The 15,239-nt window shown below is 41.2% G+C and overlaps 1 protein-coding gene across 1 annotated transcript in view; it reads right to left on the bottom strand.

Moving 5' to 3' along the window:
- Window positions 1–5,953: 5,953 nt before the first annotated feature.
- The window catches only part of LOC111144577 (unc-5 netrin receptor D), a 543,708-nt gene continuing 534,422 nt past the window's right edge, over window positions 5,954–15,239 (bottom strand). The window contains exon 17 of the mRNA XM_022498941.1: window positions 5,954–6,158. Within this exon, the coding sequence (XP_022354649.1) occupies window positions 5,954–6,158 (205 nt within the window). The remainder of the gene's footprint in view (window positions 6,159–15,239) is intronic.

Raw genomic sequence — 15,239 nt, 5'->3', positions numbered from 1 at the left:
ACCACCTCCCCCCCTCCCCACACACCTTCCCAAAATAAACAGAACAAAATGAAATCTGTTTTAAAATTCATCCATACAGAAATGGAAGGAAATAATTACTCAGATCTTTTGAGTTCAGGTCAGGAGAACAAGCCAGTTTTCCCTCTAACTGCTTATATTTGCCCTATTTCTAGGGCGACACAGACCTTATCAATTACATGTTCTGTATCAATTAGAAATGTGTGTGAAGAATGGGAAATTTAAAATCTGTCTTGATTCCAATTTGGAAAAAGAGGAAATTATTTTCCTGACCAGGAAATTCCCACACTGAGTTTTTTTTTTTTTTTTTTTAAACCTTCTTATAGAAATGCGTTTTGAATGGGAAGGGCCTTCATAATCTAGCCTGGGCCATAGAGTGATGGAAATTTTTTAGCTACACTCAGATGAGGCTTAGATCAAAGCTTCCTGGTTAAGGGGTGATCTTACTTCAGTCTCATCAGAGCTCCTAGTGGAAGGATTTTGGAATTATTAGATCCATCTCTGATTGTAATGAGGATCATAAGGCAAGATATTCTGCTTACCAATTCCCTTAAAATATCATCTTCCCATGATTAGACAGAACCATAGTTAAATCTCTACCTCTCGTCTCTCTTTAATTTTAAGGGAGTTGTAGAATTCATCTCATTTTGGAATTTATGTATATAATGCTTGCAATAGTGAAATACTCTTTGGGGTTAGTTAGCAAGATCTGAGGCAAAAGGACATTTTTGTCATAATCATGCTTTTTGGAAAAGTACTTGACACACATTTCCACTCATGCAGAGAGTTACATTGCCAAATTTAGTGATCCATTTTATAATTCAAGGCTGTACCTTTTTGGAAAAGAGGATGTATCCTCCACCCAACTCAGTCTTAGGGGCGGGGAGGGGAAGGATATTTTTAAGTTTAGGCCTAAACATGAAGCTTACTGCCTTTTTAATCTTTGGGTTCAGATGGAGGGTGGGCACTAAGATGTGAAGTTCATGGTCACCGTCTTAGGCCCACCTCGTGAGGACATTCCAAATCCATGATCTTCACAGCAAAAAGAAAAAGTAGCTGCTTCAAGCACCACAATTATTCTATGTGAGTTAAATTTCCTACTTCAGATCACAGTACTACACACTAGTGACTAACGGCCAGGTCTGATTTCCATCCCCTTTTATCTTTTTGAAAAAACACAGCACACAAATTGCTTTTTTTTTTTTTTCTTCTTTTTTTTCTGCTTTTTGCTGACGACCCTGGAGTGGGGATGTGAGGAGTCCATGGTAGACGCTGGCTCTCCTAGAATTGCTTTTGCAAAGAACACCACATGCTGTCAATACAGCCAAACAGCTTTATAGCGGCAGCTTTTGAAAGAGTATGGAAAGTAAAAAACACAAAATATGTAACACATCTAAGATTAGCAACATTTTCACTTTGTGACATTTGACGAAATACATTTTTGCTTGTAGTTCAGGAAAATTCTATGCAGACAAAACAGTGGAAGCTGCAGAAAAGGGTGGCCGTTCAACTTTTGGCTAAAGCATTGATTTGTCAAATATAGCGCTATGGCCATACACTAACACCGAAGAGCTAATAAAATTTTGTCACTACCTGTAGGACAACATTTTGCTCTCCCATTTGCTGTGGTTGTGACCCCTAGTCCAGTCAATGGGAGGTACCAGGATTCAGAACATCTCAATGTTTCATGAGGAAAAGTAATGGAAATGCGCCACATGATGGGCCATAAGAATCATGTTTTCCAGCTCCTTCCGGTGCCTGTGACCTTCACAGATCTGGAACAAACACCTCTGAGGGAATGTCACCTTCCCCACATCTGCTAGTTAGTATTCCACACCTTTCCAGAAGGACTAAGTAAGGAATTGCAGTGAAAATGGCAGAAAGGAAAAACAAGCACATGGACAGGTCTTCCAACATTTTGAAATCTGTAGGTCAATTTTGCCAGAAGTTTGGCAAGTGGAGAATACGCTCTAAAACCACTTACAGATGGTCCCCGACTTACAGTGTTTTGACCAACAACTTTCTGACTTGATAATGGTACGAAGGTGGTAGGCATTCAGCAGAAACTGTACTGGCGGCTCTGAACCTGGATCTTTCCCTGGGTTAACGAAACCAGGGTTGACCGTCTCGTGATGCTGGCTGGACAGAGGCAGCTGAAGCCCCATCAGTCATGACCTCACAAGGGTAAACCACTACTAAACGGGCAATCATTCCATCATTCACTTTCAGTACAGTCTTCGGTTCATTATATGAGATTTTCAACATTTCATTATAAAGGAGGCTTTGTGTTGGATGACTGTGCCTAATGGAGGCTAATGTCTAAGCACGCTTGCCTTAGGCTAGGCTCAGCTCTGGTGCTGGGCAAGTTAGCCGTAGTAAGTATATTTTCGATTTAAGATATTTCAACTTATGCTGGGTTTATGGGGACATGACCCCATTATAAGTCGAGGAAGATCTGTATACCATTTTCATACTCCACCTTGGCTTATCAATTGTGATGTTGAGAATTTTTCTCAAGGAAAAGAGAAGCAGTAAATTCCAGGACTTTTAATCCAAAGAGAACCCTGTCTTAGTCATCTGACTTAATAACCCCTCTCAAAGTCAACTAAAAGAAAAAAAAAAAAAAAAAGGGACCATGGCACCGGAGAACACCTGCAGCTGGAGATAAAAATAATAAAAAGAGAGAAAACGTCCCCTCTTTAAAGAGAATTGTGTCAATTCCTATTCATCTCTTACAAAAAGGCCAATAAAGTTTTTGTGGGAGTACATCTGAGTTTTACGAGACTTTCTGCACTGGTAAATGAAGTTTGCATTTAAATCCGTAGAGTGAGCTTCCTTTTGGCGTAAAGGATTTTAATGTGAACCAGTAAGACTGCGCAAGCAGTGTTGTAAAAACCGTAAATTCGCTTTATGATGCAGCGGTAGTCTGGTACAGCTGTGAAGTGCACCATTTTGGTGGCATAATTTGAAGCCCTGTTTAAAGCATGACCATTAGACTAAAATGCCTTTGAGGCCTGAAAGGTTTGGCATTAAGTGGGATATTTTGTAAAAAAAAAAAAAAAAAAAAAAAAAAATTGGAAGTAACCTACCAAGTATTAAAGCCCACTTTTAATATCTTGGTTCCTTTTACGTTAGGGCAGAAATCTCTTTCTAGAGGGGCATTTGTGTTGTGACGGGAAGACATTAAACTAGAACAAGGGTTTAGGTCACAGCGGATAACCGAAAGTTCAGATGTCAGTGAAGTCTCTCTGATCTGTGATCTCCGTTCCTCCCTGACACTCCTACACCCCCCGTGTCTGTACATCTCACCAACATGGGTTCTCTTTGGAATTCTAGTGTGAAGTATGATCCGGACATACAATGGCCACAGAATTTCATACATTTGTGTGGGAATCCCATGTAGAATTCCAGCAGAAATAAGAGAAATGAAAAGAGGGAGCAAAATGGACTGAAGGGTATATTTGAACCTTAAGCTGAAGTCAGTGGTGATTCATGTTAATTTGCTTCCTTTGTTATTCAATATGGTATGATGGGCACAGGCATTTATAAACACCCAGGTTAAAAAAAAAAAAAAAGTCTATGGGAGGAAATTCTAGACATTGAGGGATTGATGATAATCTCTTATCTTAAAATCTAGATTCTAGGGAAAACATTAAAATTTTTCATTTAAGATATAAAAAACATATCAGCTCTAAAAAGGATCTGTGTGGATTCACAGAATATATAAAGCAATGATAAGGCCAATTAGAAGGGAAAAGGAATAAAGGGTAGGATGGTTTTAAAACAAAAATCCTCCAAGATAGAAACTGACAAAAGTGCTCAACAATATGTTTTCTACAAGTTATTATTAAACAATGCAAATTCTTTTTGGGTGACTGACCATCTATTTCAACTTCTTGCTTTTCCAGAAATGTTAGCAAGGGTGTCAGAATATTTACCCTCTCATGCCTTCTCTTTGTTGTTCCCCAGAAGGAATAAACAAGTAGAGCATGTAAACAGAAGGGTCTTTTCTTGATCTAGAGATGGTATTTTGAAAATATGCTCGGCAGTTCTAAGAGGATGTTTGTTCTGTATAATATGCCTTTGGTTCCTGAGAAAAGCAAGGTGCTTTTGAACTTCGTGTAGCAAAGTCTTCCATCCAATATAGGGGATCATCTATACCACACGTTAGAGAAAATGGCTAACACATTCAAGAGTTCTTAATGCCTTACCCATGGTATCATGAATTCTACCTATCTCTAGGTCTTTTTTACTTTGGTGGAGATTTACATTTTTCTTTCTTTCTTTCTTTCTTTCTTTTTTTTTTAACCACAGGACTTACAAAACCATTGTTGTTGTTTTTAATTGACCATATCCCCATTGCCAAATATTCCCCAACTTCCCCATTCCCTGATTGTACTTTATTCTAATGTAGCCAACTTCTAAGTATCTAATCAGCCTTGTAGTTAATCTAGGTCCTTGACCTTGCTTGTGCTGATTGTGGACAGCTAATTAAAACATCCACCAGAAGATGAGCAGAACAAATCTGCTCCTCTTTAGTCTACCAGGGCATCTTGTCAAAAACGATTTAATAGGATAAAAGATGGATTAAATGTTAAGATGGGGTTCACAAATTCTCTGTGGACTTCCATTTTCCACAATATCATTGGCTCTTTTAAAAAAAATAAAAAGAATCTTAGAGCAACAGTCCTATGTTCATGGTCCCATACAGAAAACATGCTTGGGGAGGCTGAGGAATCAGAGCTCGAAAGCTTCCTGAACAATGTTTGTGGTTTCTGGGACACTGTGGGAGACCTATCCCTCACGTCTATTCACTCCAATCATTTAGACCAAAGACTATCTGCTAATTTTCCAAGAGGCAAAAGGAGGTTGCCCTATAGCCCTATGGAGAGATTTTGTGATAACGCAGTACCAAGAGGCTAGAAAGTTTCAAGAACCTGGATTGAAAAGTCGAGCAGAGGTCCTCATCCCCTTATAACAATGTTTAGAGACTGGATCAATACCTCTATCCTGGAATTACAGCTTCTTTGAGGCCCGTGGCATCTGCAGGCCCTGTCTTTCCCTGGGCTCGATTTGACTGCCCTGCCCCCCCTCCAAATCCATGTGGAGCTGCGTTCTAACAGCGCTCTGCAATTTGAGTGGCTAAGCTGGGAACAGGATTCTGTTTTGTTGAATTAGAAGTAACTATCCATATTGAGTTTAATTATGCTCTGAAACCGGGTAAGGAAGGGGAAGAAAGAAGGTGGGTAGATTGGTCTCCGGAAGAAAATGAAGGCGGTGTACGTGGCAAGAACTAGTCCATGGTCTGTCTTACCTTCTCCTCTTGTTTCCATTAAGTGGCTGAGATAAATAGGGAATCGGTGCTGGTGTGATGGACTCAGAGTCTAGATTCTAAATGCCCTCCTTGATGTTACCGGAGTCCTACAAATGGGCTGGCAGCCCCGTGTCCCTTCGCAAGGCCAGTTTTATAATGATTGTTGACATCACGGATGCCAGTTGGTAGACAACCCTGACAATCTGGTAGCAGAATCAGCTGGCCCTTTGGGGCACATCATTAAAAACCTGTTTCAAAACATGCACAATTCAATCTCTGCCTTCCTGGCTTTATCGTGGCTCGTCTTTTCCCCCACAGTTACTTTCCTCTAGCTACGCCCTCACTTTTATCCTCCCCACTCCAAAGCTAAGAAAGTTCAACAAGTGTTAACCCGAGTGGATTCAGATGAGACAGTAAAGCCCTCTTATATTTAAGAGAGCTTGTACTTTTCTCTATGAACATATTATACCTATATAAAATTCAGTTTTTTCAACCAGGGATTCGCACTGATTGTAAATGAAGGCTGAATTCTCCAAATGCCACCGGGCAGAAAGCTGCCTCTTTCCCATTTAAAGCAAATGTCCCGAAGAGGGCCGTCACTGTCTCATGAGCGGTCATGGACTAGAGTCCATTTTGTCTGCTGTAGTTGAAGTCGGCTTCATCGAGCTGGGTTTCTGTAATGTTTGAGAGTTTCGTGTGTGTCCTCCCAATCTCTTCAAGGGCACAGGCCAGGGAGTCAAGATCACCATCGTGCTGATGACGAGCTTCCCACAGGTTCAAAATGACAGCAGATGGACTACTTTGTGTAGCAAAATAAGATAAATTCCTAGACAGAGATTTTAAGAAACAAACAATAATGAAAATGAAAAAAGAAATAAAGGAACAAATAAAAATCACTATAGGGACCTAAAATGAATTGCAATGGATAGTCTTATAGTAGGAGTAGGAGGTTAATGGGAGCTAGTTACAGGTCTCCAAATGACCTTAGGATTGCTCGGATTCGATATCTCTCCACCTCCTCAAACTCGGCGCATCAGAAATGGGTATCTTCCCTGTGCCTCCAAATTGTCCCCCTTTGTAACTATAACAAGTATCCCAGTAATTATAAATTTCCTTCTAATCTCTCACACTAGGACATTATTTTTGACTTTTCCCTTTATGCTGTTGCTTTCTTTTTGATATACTCCGTCTTCCTTTGCCCTTGGAGCCATTAATGCTGGCTTAGGTAATACTTGCCAGCTTGAAAGTTTCTTGCTTTCATTCAATCTATTCTCTCCACTTGGAATACCTACTTCCTCTCTTCCCCTCTGTTTCTCAAGACCTTACATTCCTGTAATGCCTGGTTCAATTCTCCTCTACTCTTTGCCTAACATGCTTTATTTCTTCTCTGAGTTCTTCCTATTGTTGTGCTTAAAATTTCATATGAATAAACTGTTTATATATTTCATGTGAATTTTGCCCACCCAGCATGATTACAGACATCTGAAGGGAAAGGATCCTAGCTAATAATCTTCTGATTCTGCAACAGTCCTTATAATACTATGAATACTATGACAGGTGTTTATTCAATATCCATTGTCTTGAGTAATTGATTGCTATGAGCCTTTTTCAGATGATACGGGATCTTTGGTGAAAACAAATGGTAACCTTTTGGACGAGGACTTTGCTATGATGAAGATTAAGACAACACAAAAGATTAAAGGTCACAGTTTTTCAGAGGCACTTGTAGAGCAGGGATGGAAATGTCACCTTTGGTAAAATTTTGATAAGCTGAAAAGACTTTTGAGAGTCAACCAAGAATTGGTTATTTTGAGGATGGCACTATTTTCCTTCACCACATCCAGCATATAATCGTAAAGAAGACTCACGTAACTAAGAGCATTGGGAAGAGAAGACAAGCTTTTAAGGGCACATTACCATTTACAAGCGTCACACACACATACAGTAATTTTGAGCGAATAAAGTGCTATTTTATTCAAAGGTCTCAAGGGACTGCTTAAAGCTAGTTGGTCGCCAAACAGCAGAAATATCAGGGTACTATATATACTTTCAACTACATCCGAATCTGTAATTGAGAGCAGGAGGAGGCCAGCTTAAAAATGTTCTCTCTAGTTTCCTTTATCTTTTTCCTTATCCCACCTCCCCCACCCCCAGCCCCTTCCCCTCACTTGCAGTCAAATATAGTTATTTATTTCTACGCTAATGCAAGTGGCAAATCAAACCTTGCTTGGGCAATTGAAGGAATCCTAGTTCTTTTTATTTAAGAACTTTGTTTTGAATATTTCTTCCTGGTCATGGGCCAGTGTTTATAGAGAAAGCTTCTATACCTCTAGGTCTGTTCAGTCAATGGACACACCCTTCCCAACATCCAGACAGAACAGAAACTGAAGGTGTAGCTGAGAAAGAGGCCTCCTGAGAGATTAGGTGCGGGTGGACACTGTGGGCTGTGTGAGCATCTCTTTCCACGTCCTTTTTGAGACTAAAGACCATAAACATACATTTGTTCCTGGAATGGGTAAATATTTATGCACTCTAATGTTTCAAAAACAGAAAAACAACAGCAAGCCAAACAAAAGCACAGATTCCTCATCTTTCTATTGAGGGTTTATATTTTGTATTTTTCCCTTGAATAACAATGGACTAGCGTCCTGTGGGAACCACCAGAATCCTTGTGATCTTACTAACCCCCACATTAGGCTTTATTCTATACCAGGGGTTGACAAATATTTCTATAAAGACCAGCTAGTGAATATTTTTGCCTTTAGGAGCCATATGTGGTCTCTAAAGCAGCCACTCAATGTTGTGACAGTAGTGTGACAGCAGCCATAGACGGACACATGTGAATGAGATGGATACAAGGGAAAAACTTCAATGAGACACCCTGAAATCTGAACGTCCTGCAGTTGTCACATCACCCAATATTCCTCTTCTTTTGATTATTTATTTACTTACTTAACTTACTTTCCTGACCATGTTAAAAAAACAAACAAACAAACAAAAAAACCCTAACACTATTCTAGCTCCTGGGCTCTAGAAGAGCAGGTGGTGGGCCAAATTCAGCTTTTAACCCACTGAGCCACCCAGGCACCCCAAATTCAGCTTTTAGGTCATAGTGCTGATCCCTGTCCTCTGCAGTCTTACCACCGCAGCTCGATTTCCGGAGGTGGTAACTATTTGAGAGAAGATGAAACCGATCTTACTGTTTTGTGCTGCCTTTGAAGGACACACAGGGCTTAGGCTGTTGAATCCACAAGTTACACATCCTGCCTCAAGCACTTTGAGAACTTCATCTTCAGTAAGTGTTCTGGGATCTCTGACCTTTCCAGATATGACAGGAAGATCCGGGCATAAAAATGCAATAATATAAAACTCTGGGAGAGGCATACAGAATAGGTTTTGGAGGCCGGGGTGCATCTTTGTCCCAGCATGGTATCAGAAGTTTTCATGAATCCGTGGTGGGGTTGGGAGTGGGGATGGGGAGGTGTGTGTTCTAAGTACACCCACCTAGAGGAAGAGGAGCAGGACTGGCGAAGGGCTCTGGTTCTCCAAAGACCTGCCAATGTCCATCCTGATTTGTAGAATAGGCACCCAGGGCTAAAGCAAGCTAAGTGATCAAAAGAGGCAGAAATATAACTCTCGCTTGGCACAGGTCTCTGAACATATTGTAACAAGCGAAGTGTGCTCCCCAAAGCATAACTCTGATTTATCCTCTATACAAGCACATTCATCATAATACACACATATCTCAAATTCCACTTAATTCTGGTAGATACATACAGGAACATAATCAGTCTTATTAAAAATGATTCCATTAGCTTTGTGATAAAGAGACCTCCTATTAAATTACCTTTACCCATCTACACCAGAATAATTCATGTATAAAAGACCCTAAAATCCTAATGCAATAGGCTATTCCTCCAAGATAGTTGGGTTAATTTAACCATTTACATGCATGCAAATGCGTGGATTTTTGTTTTGTTTTGAAAATTGGTATTCCATACATCTGTTAGGTGGTTTCCATACTGCCCTTTTGAAATTATTCTGATTCCAATCTATACGACTCTTTTCTCTTTGTAACGGTGATACATTCAGACACTAGCTGGTGAATGCACACACAATTCAGGAAATTGTGTTACTACTAGAGAATAGAATTCATAGCAATAGTTGTAATTAAGAAATTTTCTGAGTGTCTTAGTTTTTTTTTTTTTTTAAATGAAACCAGAACATTTAGCAAAAGTAGAAGTCTTAAAATTTAGGTGGATGCCTCATAGTAAAACTTAATTTTTTTCTTTCTCTTTGAAACATGTTTAAACAACTGAATGTTTATTGTGCTGGTGTTAGATGCTTCAAACTTTTATTTTTTTATGCTCTGAACTTTGGGTGACCTTTTGTCATAGCCTTTTAGGATTCTGATAGACTGAGATTATTTTGAAAAAATAGGATTTCATTTTTTGGGGTGTCATAAAGATGTTGCATATTATATAGGTAAGAATACTCTTAAATTTTAAGAATTGACTTTAGACTCCTTCTAGGTCTTCAGGTCAGTTTATTTGTCCTAAGCTTTGTAGATCCAAAGGAAAAGATGAAGCCCCTTGAAACTCCCACTTAAAGAGTAAATCATAAAAAACAAAAACAAAAAAACATGCTAAGATACCTGGACAGATTTCCCCATGTAAGTTTATTGAGTAGTAATGGTTTATCAAATTTAATTTTGTTTTGTTAGAGCCTATATGCCTTCTATTCACCTGCATTCTGGGCAGGAAGGAGTGGAGAGGAGGGAGGGTGGTTGTTTTATTACCATGAGTAATTTCCTCTTTCTGAGCCTTTCCTATCCCCATCCCTTATCCTCAATTAAAAATCCCATGGTTGGGGTGGAAGCCAGGAGAAGAATTTGGAGCATAAATCTTTACCTTTGTGATTTCACTAGCTAGACACAGGCCAACCTATTATGCTGTATATGGTCCAAAACCAAATTTTTATGCAGAATCCCAGTTTTCCAAATACATCTTCAAATTAATGACCATGTTAAACGAATAACAGAAACTAGGTTAAAATTTGAGGATTTCTGGAAATAAGGACTCTGCTGTTTCCATTTTTGGATGCAAAGAGGAGAATTAAGGGCCCATGATAGAATTCTGCCCTCCAATGTCTTTACACCTTATTACATAACATGGGCTAGTGTTAGGAAGAGGAAAAGTGGCTGGGTACTCTTTGGTATGAATTTAGAGATACCACCTTTTCTTAAGTACTTAAAAGCATATTCAAATGTAAATGTATTCAGGAATAGCGACATCTAAACCTTTAATCAGTTAGGAGGAAGATAAGAGTAAGGAGGGCCAGCGGGTCTGAGGGTCAGTCTCAGCCCTAACAGACTGAAGCTCTCATATTGTGCTCACACTGGAGATGGCCTGGCTCAGTGTTGGTCCGACTGTGTGCGCCCTATAAGGGCTCCCTTTCATTCTAAATTCCAGATAACAAACTCTTGGTGTGTCAGAATCCTGCTATGGTGGGGGCTGTAATCCAAGGTGTAAACTCCTCTGGTGACCAACTAGGAGAATGGGTTTCCTATTGAAATCTAGTTGGGGACCACATTAGAGCTGCAGCTTAATGTCATTAGCACGGAAGAGCCCCTCATACGAGGGGCATGCTGTAAATTAGTTCAGAATTGAGGATTTCACCCAGCACCTTCAGGTGGGGGAGGGGCACTTATCCCTGTAATCTTCCGGGCAACAAGTCTGTTTATATTCTACAAACTTGCCATTTACATCTCAGTCAACTGAATTGTTTTTGACTTTAAAAAGCATATCTTAAAAACAGCTTCTTTCCGAGTAGGCTTGTGGTATAAAAAGGGAAAACTAAGTTAAGCTGCCCATAACAAATCAGGAGCCATCGTTTATAGAAGCAGTGCATAATCCTACTGTTAGTGCCAGAGGGAATGGAAACAGAATCCTAATGAAGAAATATTAATATTCCTGCTATCATCCTCATGGTCTCATTTAATGAGAGCCTCATATGTGACCAAAACCAACCCTCCATATGGTTCTTTCAATGTGGATGGAAGAGAAAAGCCATTCATACTGAACAGCAGTCATTGGACACAACACAAGCATTTGTCCTGTCTGTCAGGCTTTCATCCCCAAACTTCAGCCTCCCTGGGGTTGCACTCAAGTGCAAGGCAGTGGGCAGGGGTGACCCACAAGGACAGGGAACAGACAGTAGACAACATGGAGTCCCACTCTGCCCTGCCCTCAGACAGGTGCATTCATTGTTTTTGAGGTCAATTAATGTGGCCATGAAATTCCTCTTAGTTTTTCCTTTTGTCTCTTCTATTATCCGACTCTTGAAGGGGAATGGCAACTTTTTTTTTTTTTGAATTGTCAAACATTTAAGGACCTGGAGTTTTCAGGGACACCTGTGAGTTGCCAAAAGAGAACAAGGCCGGTTGTAGACCCCATTGTCAGTTCTCTAGTCTCGTTCCTCACAGGATGAAATTGTCTATGACAATTTGTCCTATTTCAAAGTGAAGGGCCATGAAAACTACCGAGTCAAATTTCTAGTTTTCTTTGAATTGAGATGTATCAAGGAAAAATAGGTCTCATTTAAACCACTTTCCCCACTCCGTAACCCTGAGACATTTTAAGCATCCTGAGGGTGAAGGAGAACGACCACCATCTGTTCCGCGTGGAAAGACCCCAGTGCTACTGCCGCGTGAGGGAAGCAAGAGGTATTTAGACAGCTTCCTTTGCAAAATACTCAATATGGGTTTGTTTTTTTTTAAAGACTTTTATTTATTTATTTGACAGACAGATTACAAGCAGGCAGAGAGGCAGGCAGAGAGAGAGAGAGAGGAGGAAACAGGCTCCTCCCTGCTGAGCAGAGAGCTCGATGCGGGGCTCGATCCCAGGACCCTGGGATCATGACCTGAGCCGAAGGTAGAGGCTTTAACCCACTGAGCCACCCAGGCGCCCCTCAATATGGGTTTAATAAAACTTGCAAGTCACTGAAAAGAAACAGTTAATCCCTTAAAGGGTACTCTAATGAACTAGGTAAAAATCCTTCCTATAATCTAATTTTCGCAAATGATGAACACATCCTTTGCAGGCATACCGACGCCAGCCGGCTTTGTTAGTACTGTTTGAGACTGCTCTTCTGAAGGGGGTTATTTAGGCTGTAAAGGGGGCCTGGGCGTGTCCATCTTTTCTGAAAACTCTATTAGCATAGAGTGCTATGTGCTGGGTCCCTCTGGCTTCACTGGAAGGGCTCTCTGCATGTCACCCCCTGCATAAGCCTCCTGGGCCAGAACCAGGGATATCTGATTTGGCTTTCACCCTATTTTGTCTCCCAGGCCCCGTGTAATGCTATCCCCCTATGTATTAAGTTTCCTTGAAAGTGTCCTAAAGGTGTCTTTTTTTTTTTTTTTTTTTCTTTTTGGAAACGAGGGCCTCACATCCATTTTTATTACGTGAAGGTTAGGATATGTTTTCCAGCCTCCAGCCCACGGGACCAAGAAAGGGGAGTTTGGTGTCATCACGCTAAACCCCAAACCACAGGAACGAAAACTGTGTGACGCCCCTCAGTGGCCTGCCTAGGAAGCTGGCATCCTCTATGGCTTTGGTTCTCCTCTTCCTCCCTCACCCCAAAAGGCAGCTGGCACTGGGGCTGCTCTACTTCTGGTGAATTCTCATCCGTTCTTCTAAGATAGATGAGGAAGCTGCCCTGTGACCTTCCTCTGTCCTCCTCCACTGCCCTCTGGTCATTTCGCCGTTCCTGTGCATCCAATTAAGAGGGTGGACAGAGGGAATGAAAGGATATGACCTCAGTATGAGAAGATTCTGTTTCTCATTAGAGGTCCTGGTGAAAAAACTGGTTATACAGCCCTGCTTATCAGCCATGAGGTCTGAGAAATTTCATTTACTCACAACTGCTGCAGTATCACCCACGAACATTAGCAGCCAAAATGAACTACTTTAACCCCTGACCAGTAAGAAATATGTTTTAGCTGACCCTTGTGGGGACTACTACGCAGTCCAAAGTCCAGTATCACTTTTGACCGCCCCCTCCCCCCACCAAAACTTAACTGCCACTAGCCTACTGCCGATGGGAAGCCTGACGGATAACATAGACAGCTGACACAGACTTTGTATGTCTTGTGTAGTATATACCGCATTCCTACAGTGCAGTAGGTGAGAGAAAAGGAATATTAAGAAAATCACAAGGAAGAGAAAATACATTTATAGCACTGGACTGTATTTACTTAAAAAAAAATCCAAGTATAAGTGGACCAGTGCAGTTCAAGGGTTCAACTGTGCTGTTCAAGGCTCAACTGTGTACTATGACGAAAAACCGTTAATAAGATGTAATTATGTGCTTCTTTCCACCTTGGCAACCTCTCTTCCATCGGGGCTGCTCCCCCTCCGCTCAGACTCCCATGTCTCATGCACTTTACCCAGCAGCCGTTCCCATAGCAACATGGTCAAGCTGGCTGTGTTTTCTCAAGGGTTTCTGGAATATGAAAATCATGAAGCCTTAAAGAAGAATGAGCTAATGGGAGAATTTCAGGGACTGTGTGAGAGCCGAGAGAAGAGATCCGAATCCTCCCTCATGTCAGCCATGTAAACCGTTGTACTTGGAGACCAATTTTCAAAATCCTTTGATGCTTAGTCCTATCAGTCCTATTTATGAGGGAGAAAGTTTTTGGGGTCAAGCAAGGATAGTGTCCAATGAAAGAGTTCGTGTCATTCATTCAGGAAAAATGGCTGAATTTCCCCTAAGGGGAGAGAACCCCCTTGGTGGGTTTGACCATCACTAATGATACAAAGTGTCTACACAAGTTTAGCACTTCGGGCTGAAGCAGTTAAGTTTCCCACATGAATCTGCTTGGTCCTTAGTGATGCTCCCCGCTGTCTACCTTCACGCAGCCAATTCTTTATTTCTCAGCACTCCCCACCTCCCCATCACGTGGGGCAGGAGCACCGAAGTGGAGGGTGACTGCAGCTGAATTTAGAGAACAAATGTGCAGTCTCAGCTTTGAAATGCAGCGAGTGTGGACTCTGAGTAGCAGTGAACGTCTGCTCACGGCATCTATAATTACAACTGCTCTCGATGACATTCTTTGCTAGGCTGTGCGGCTTTCTTAGTGCGATCCATATGCCAGGCGAGTGGCAAGGCCACCTGTGTTGCCGCCTCATAACACACACCACTGACATTTCTCACATCCCATCGATTGCTAAGCCTTTCACTTGATATTCCAAGTTCTTTTCTCCCCCTATTCAGATCTAAGTAGAAACTTGTTCGGCAAAAAGGCAGATTATCATCAGTGACATTTGCATTTTCCCAAAAGGAGGGTAGGAGAGCATTTTCACTGGCAATAAAATAAAAGCAAACGTTTCCCTCCACTCCCTTTGAAAACTCTTTCTTCATGGTTTGAGGGCTGTGGCTTTGCCAGCTTTTGGATACGTCTGGAAATTGAAAGGAGGGGGAGAGGCAGGTGAAAAGTTGCTGTCAGGAGATCATGGAAGGTGAATTCTCTAACAGAAAGCCCGTGTGCTTGGTCATCATCTTTGTCTTGTGATCCCAGGGTGGATGGGCTCTCAAGCAATTCACAATGTCAAACTTTGGTGTCTTAACACACATGAATGATGAGTTCAGGGCAATATTATTTGTAACCCTAAGAGAGCCCAGCCAATGATTTGGGATTATGCAATAGGAAGTTGTGACAAATTACATCAGAAAAAACCCCTTCCTCTCTATTATGTAGAGTATCTTCCCATGTAGGAGAAGACAGATTTTTGGTACAGTAATGAAAACATAAAAGTAGCGTGACCATTTCTGCCAAAGGAGAATGAGTTACCATGGTGCAAGGTGGTGCTCAGCAGTCTTTACTCTGCTTCTGTGAATATGCTGGTCG

Source organism: Enhydra lutris, unplaced genomic scaffold, assembly GCF_002288905.1.
Source record: "Enhydra lutris kenyoni isolate GAN:26980312 unplaced genomic scaffold, ASM228890v2 scaffoldscaffold11, whole genome shotgun sequence".
NCBI lineage: Eukaryota > Metazoa > Chordata > Mammalia > Carnivora > Mustelidae > Enhydra > Enhydra lutris.
The sequence above is the reverse complement of the archived record's forward strand: the minus strand, read 5'-3'. Positions and strand labels throughout refer to the sequence as shown.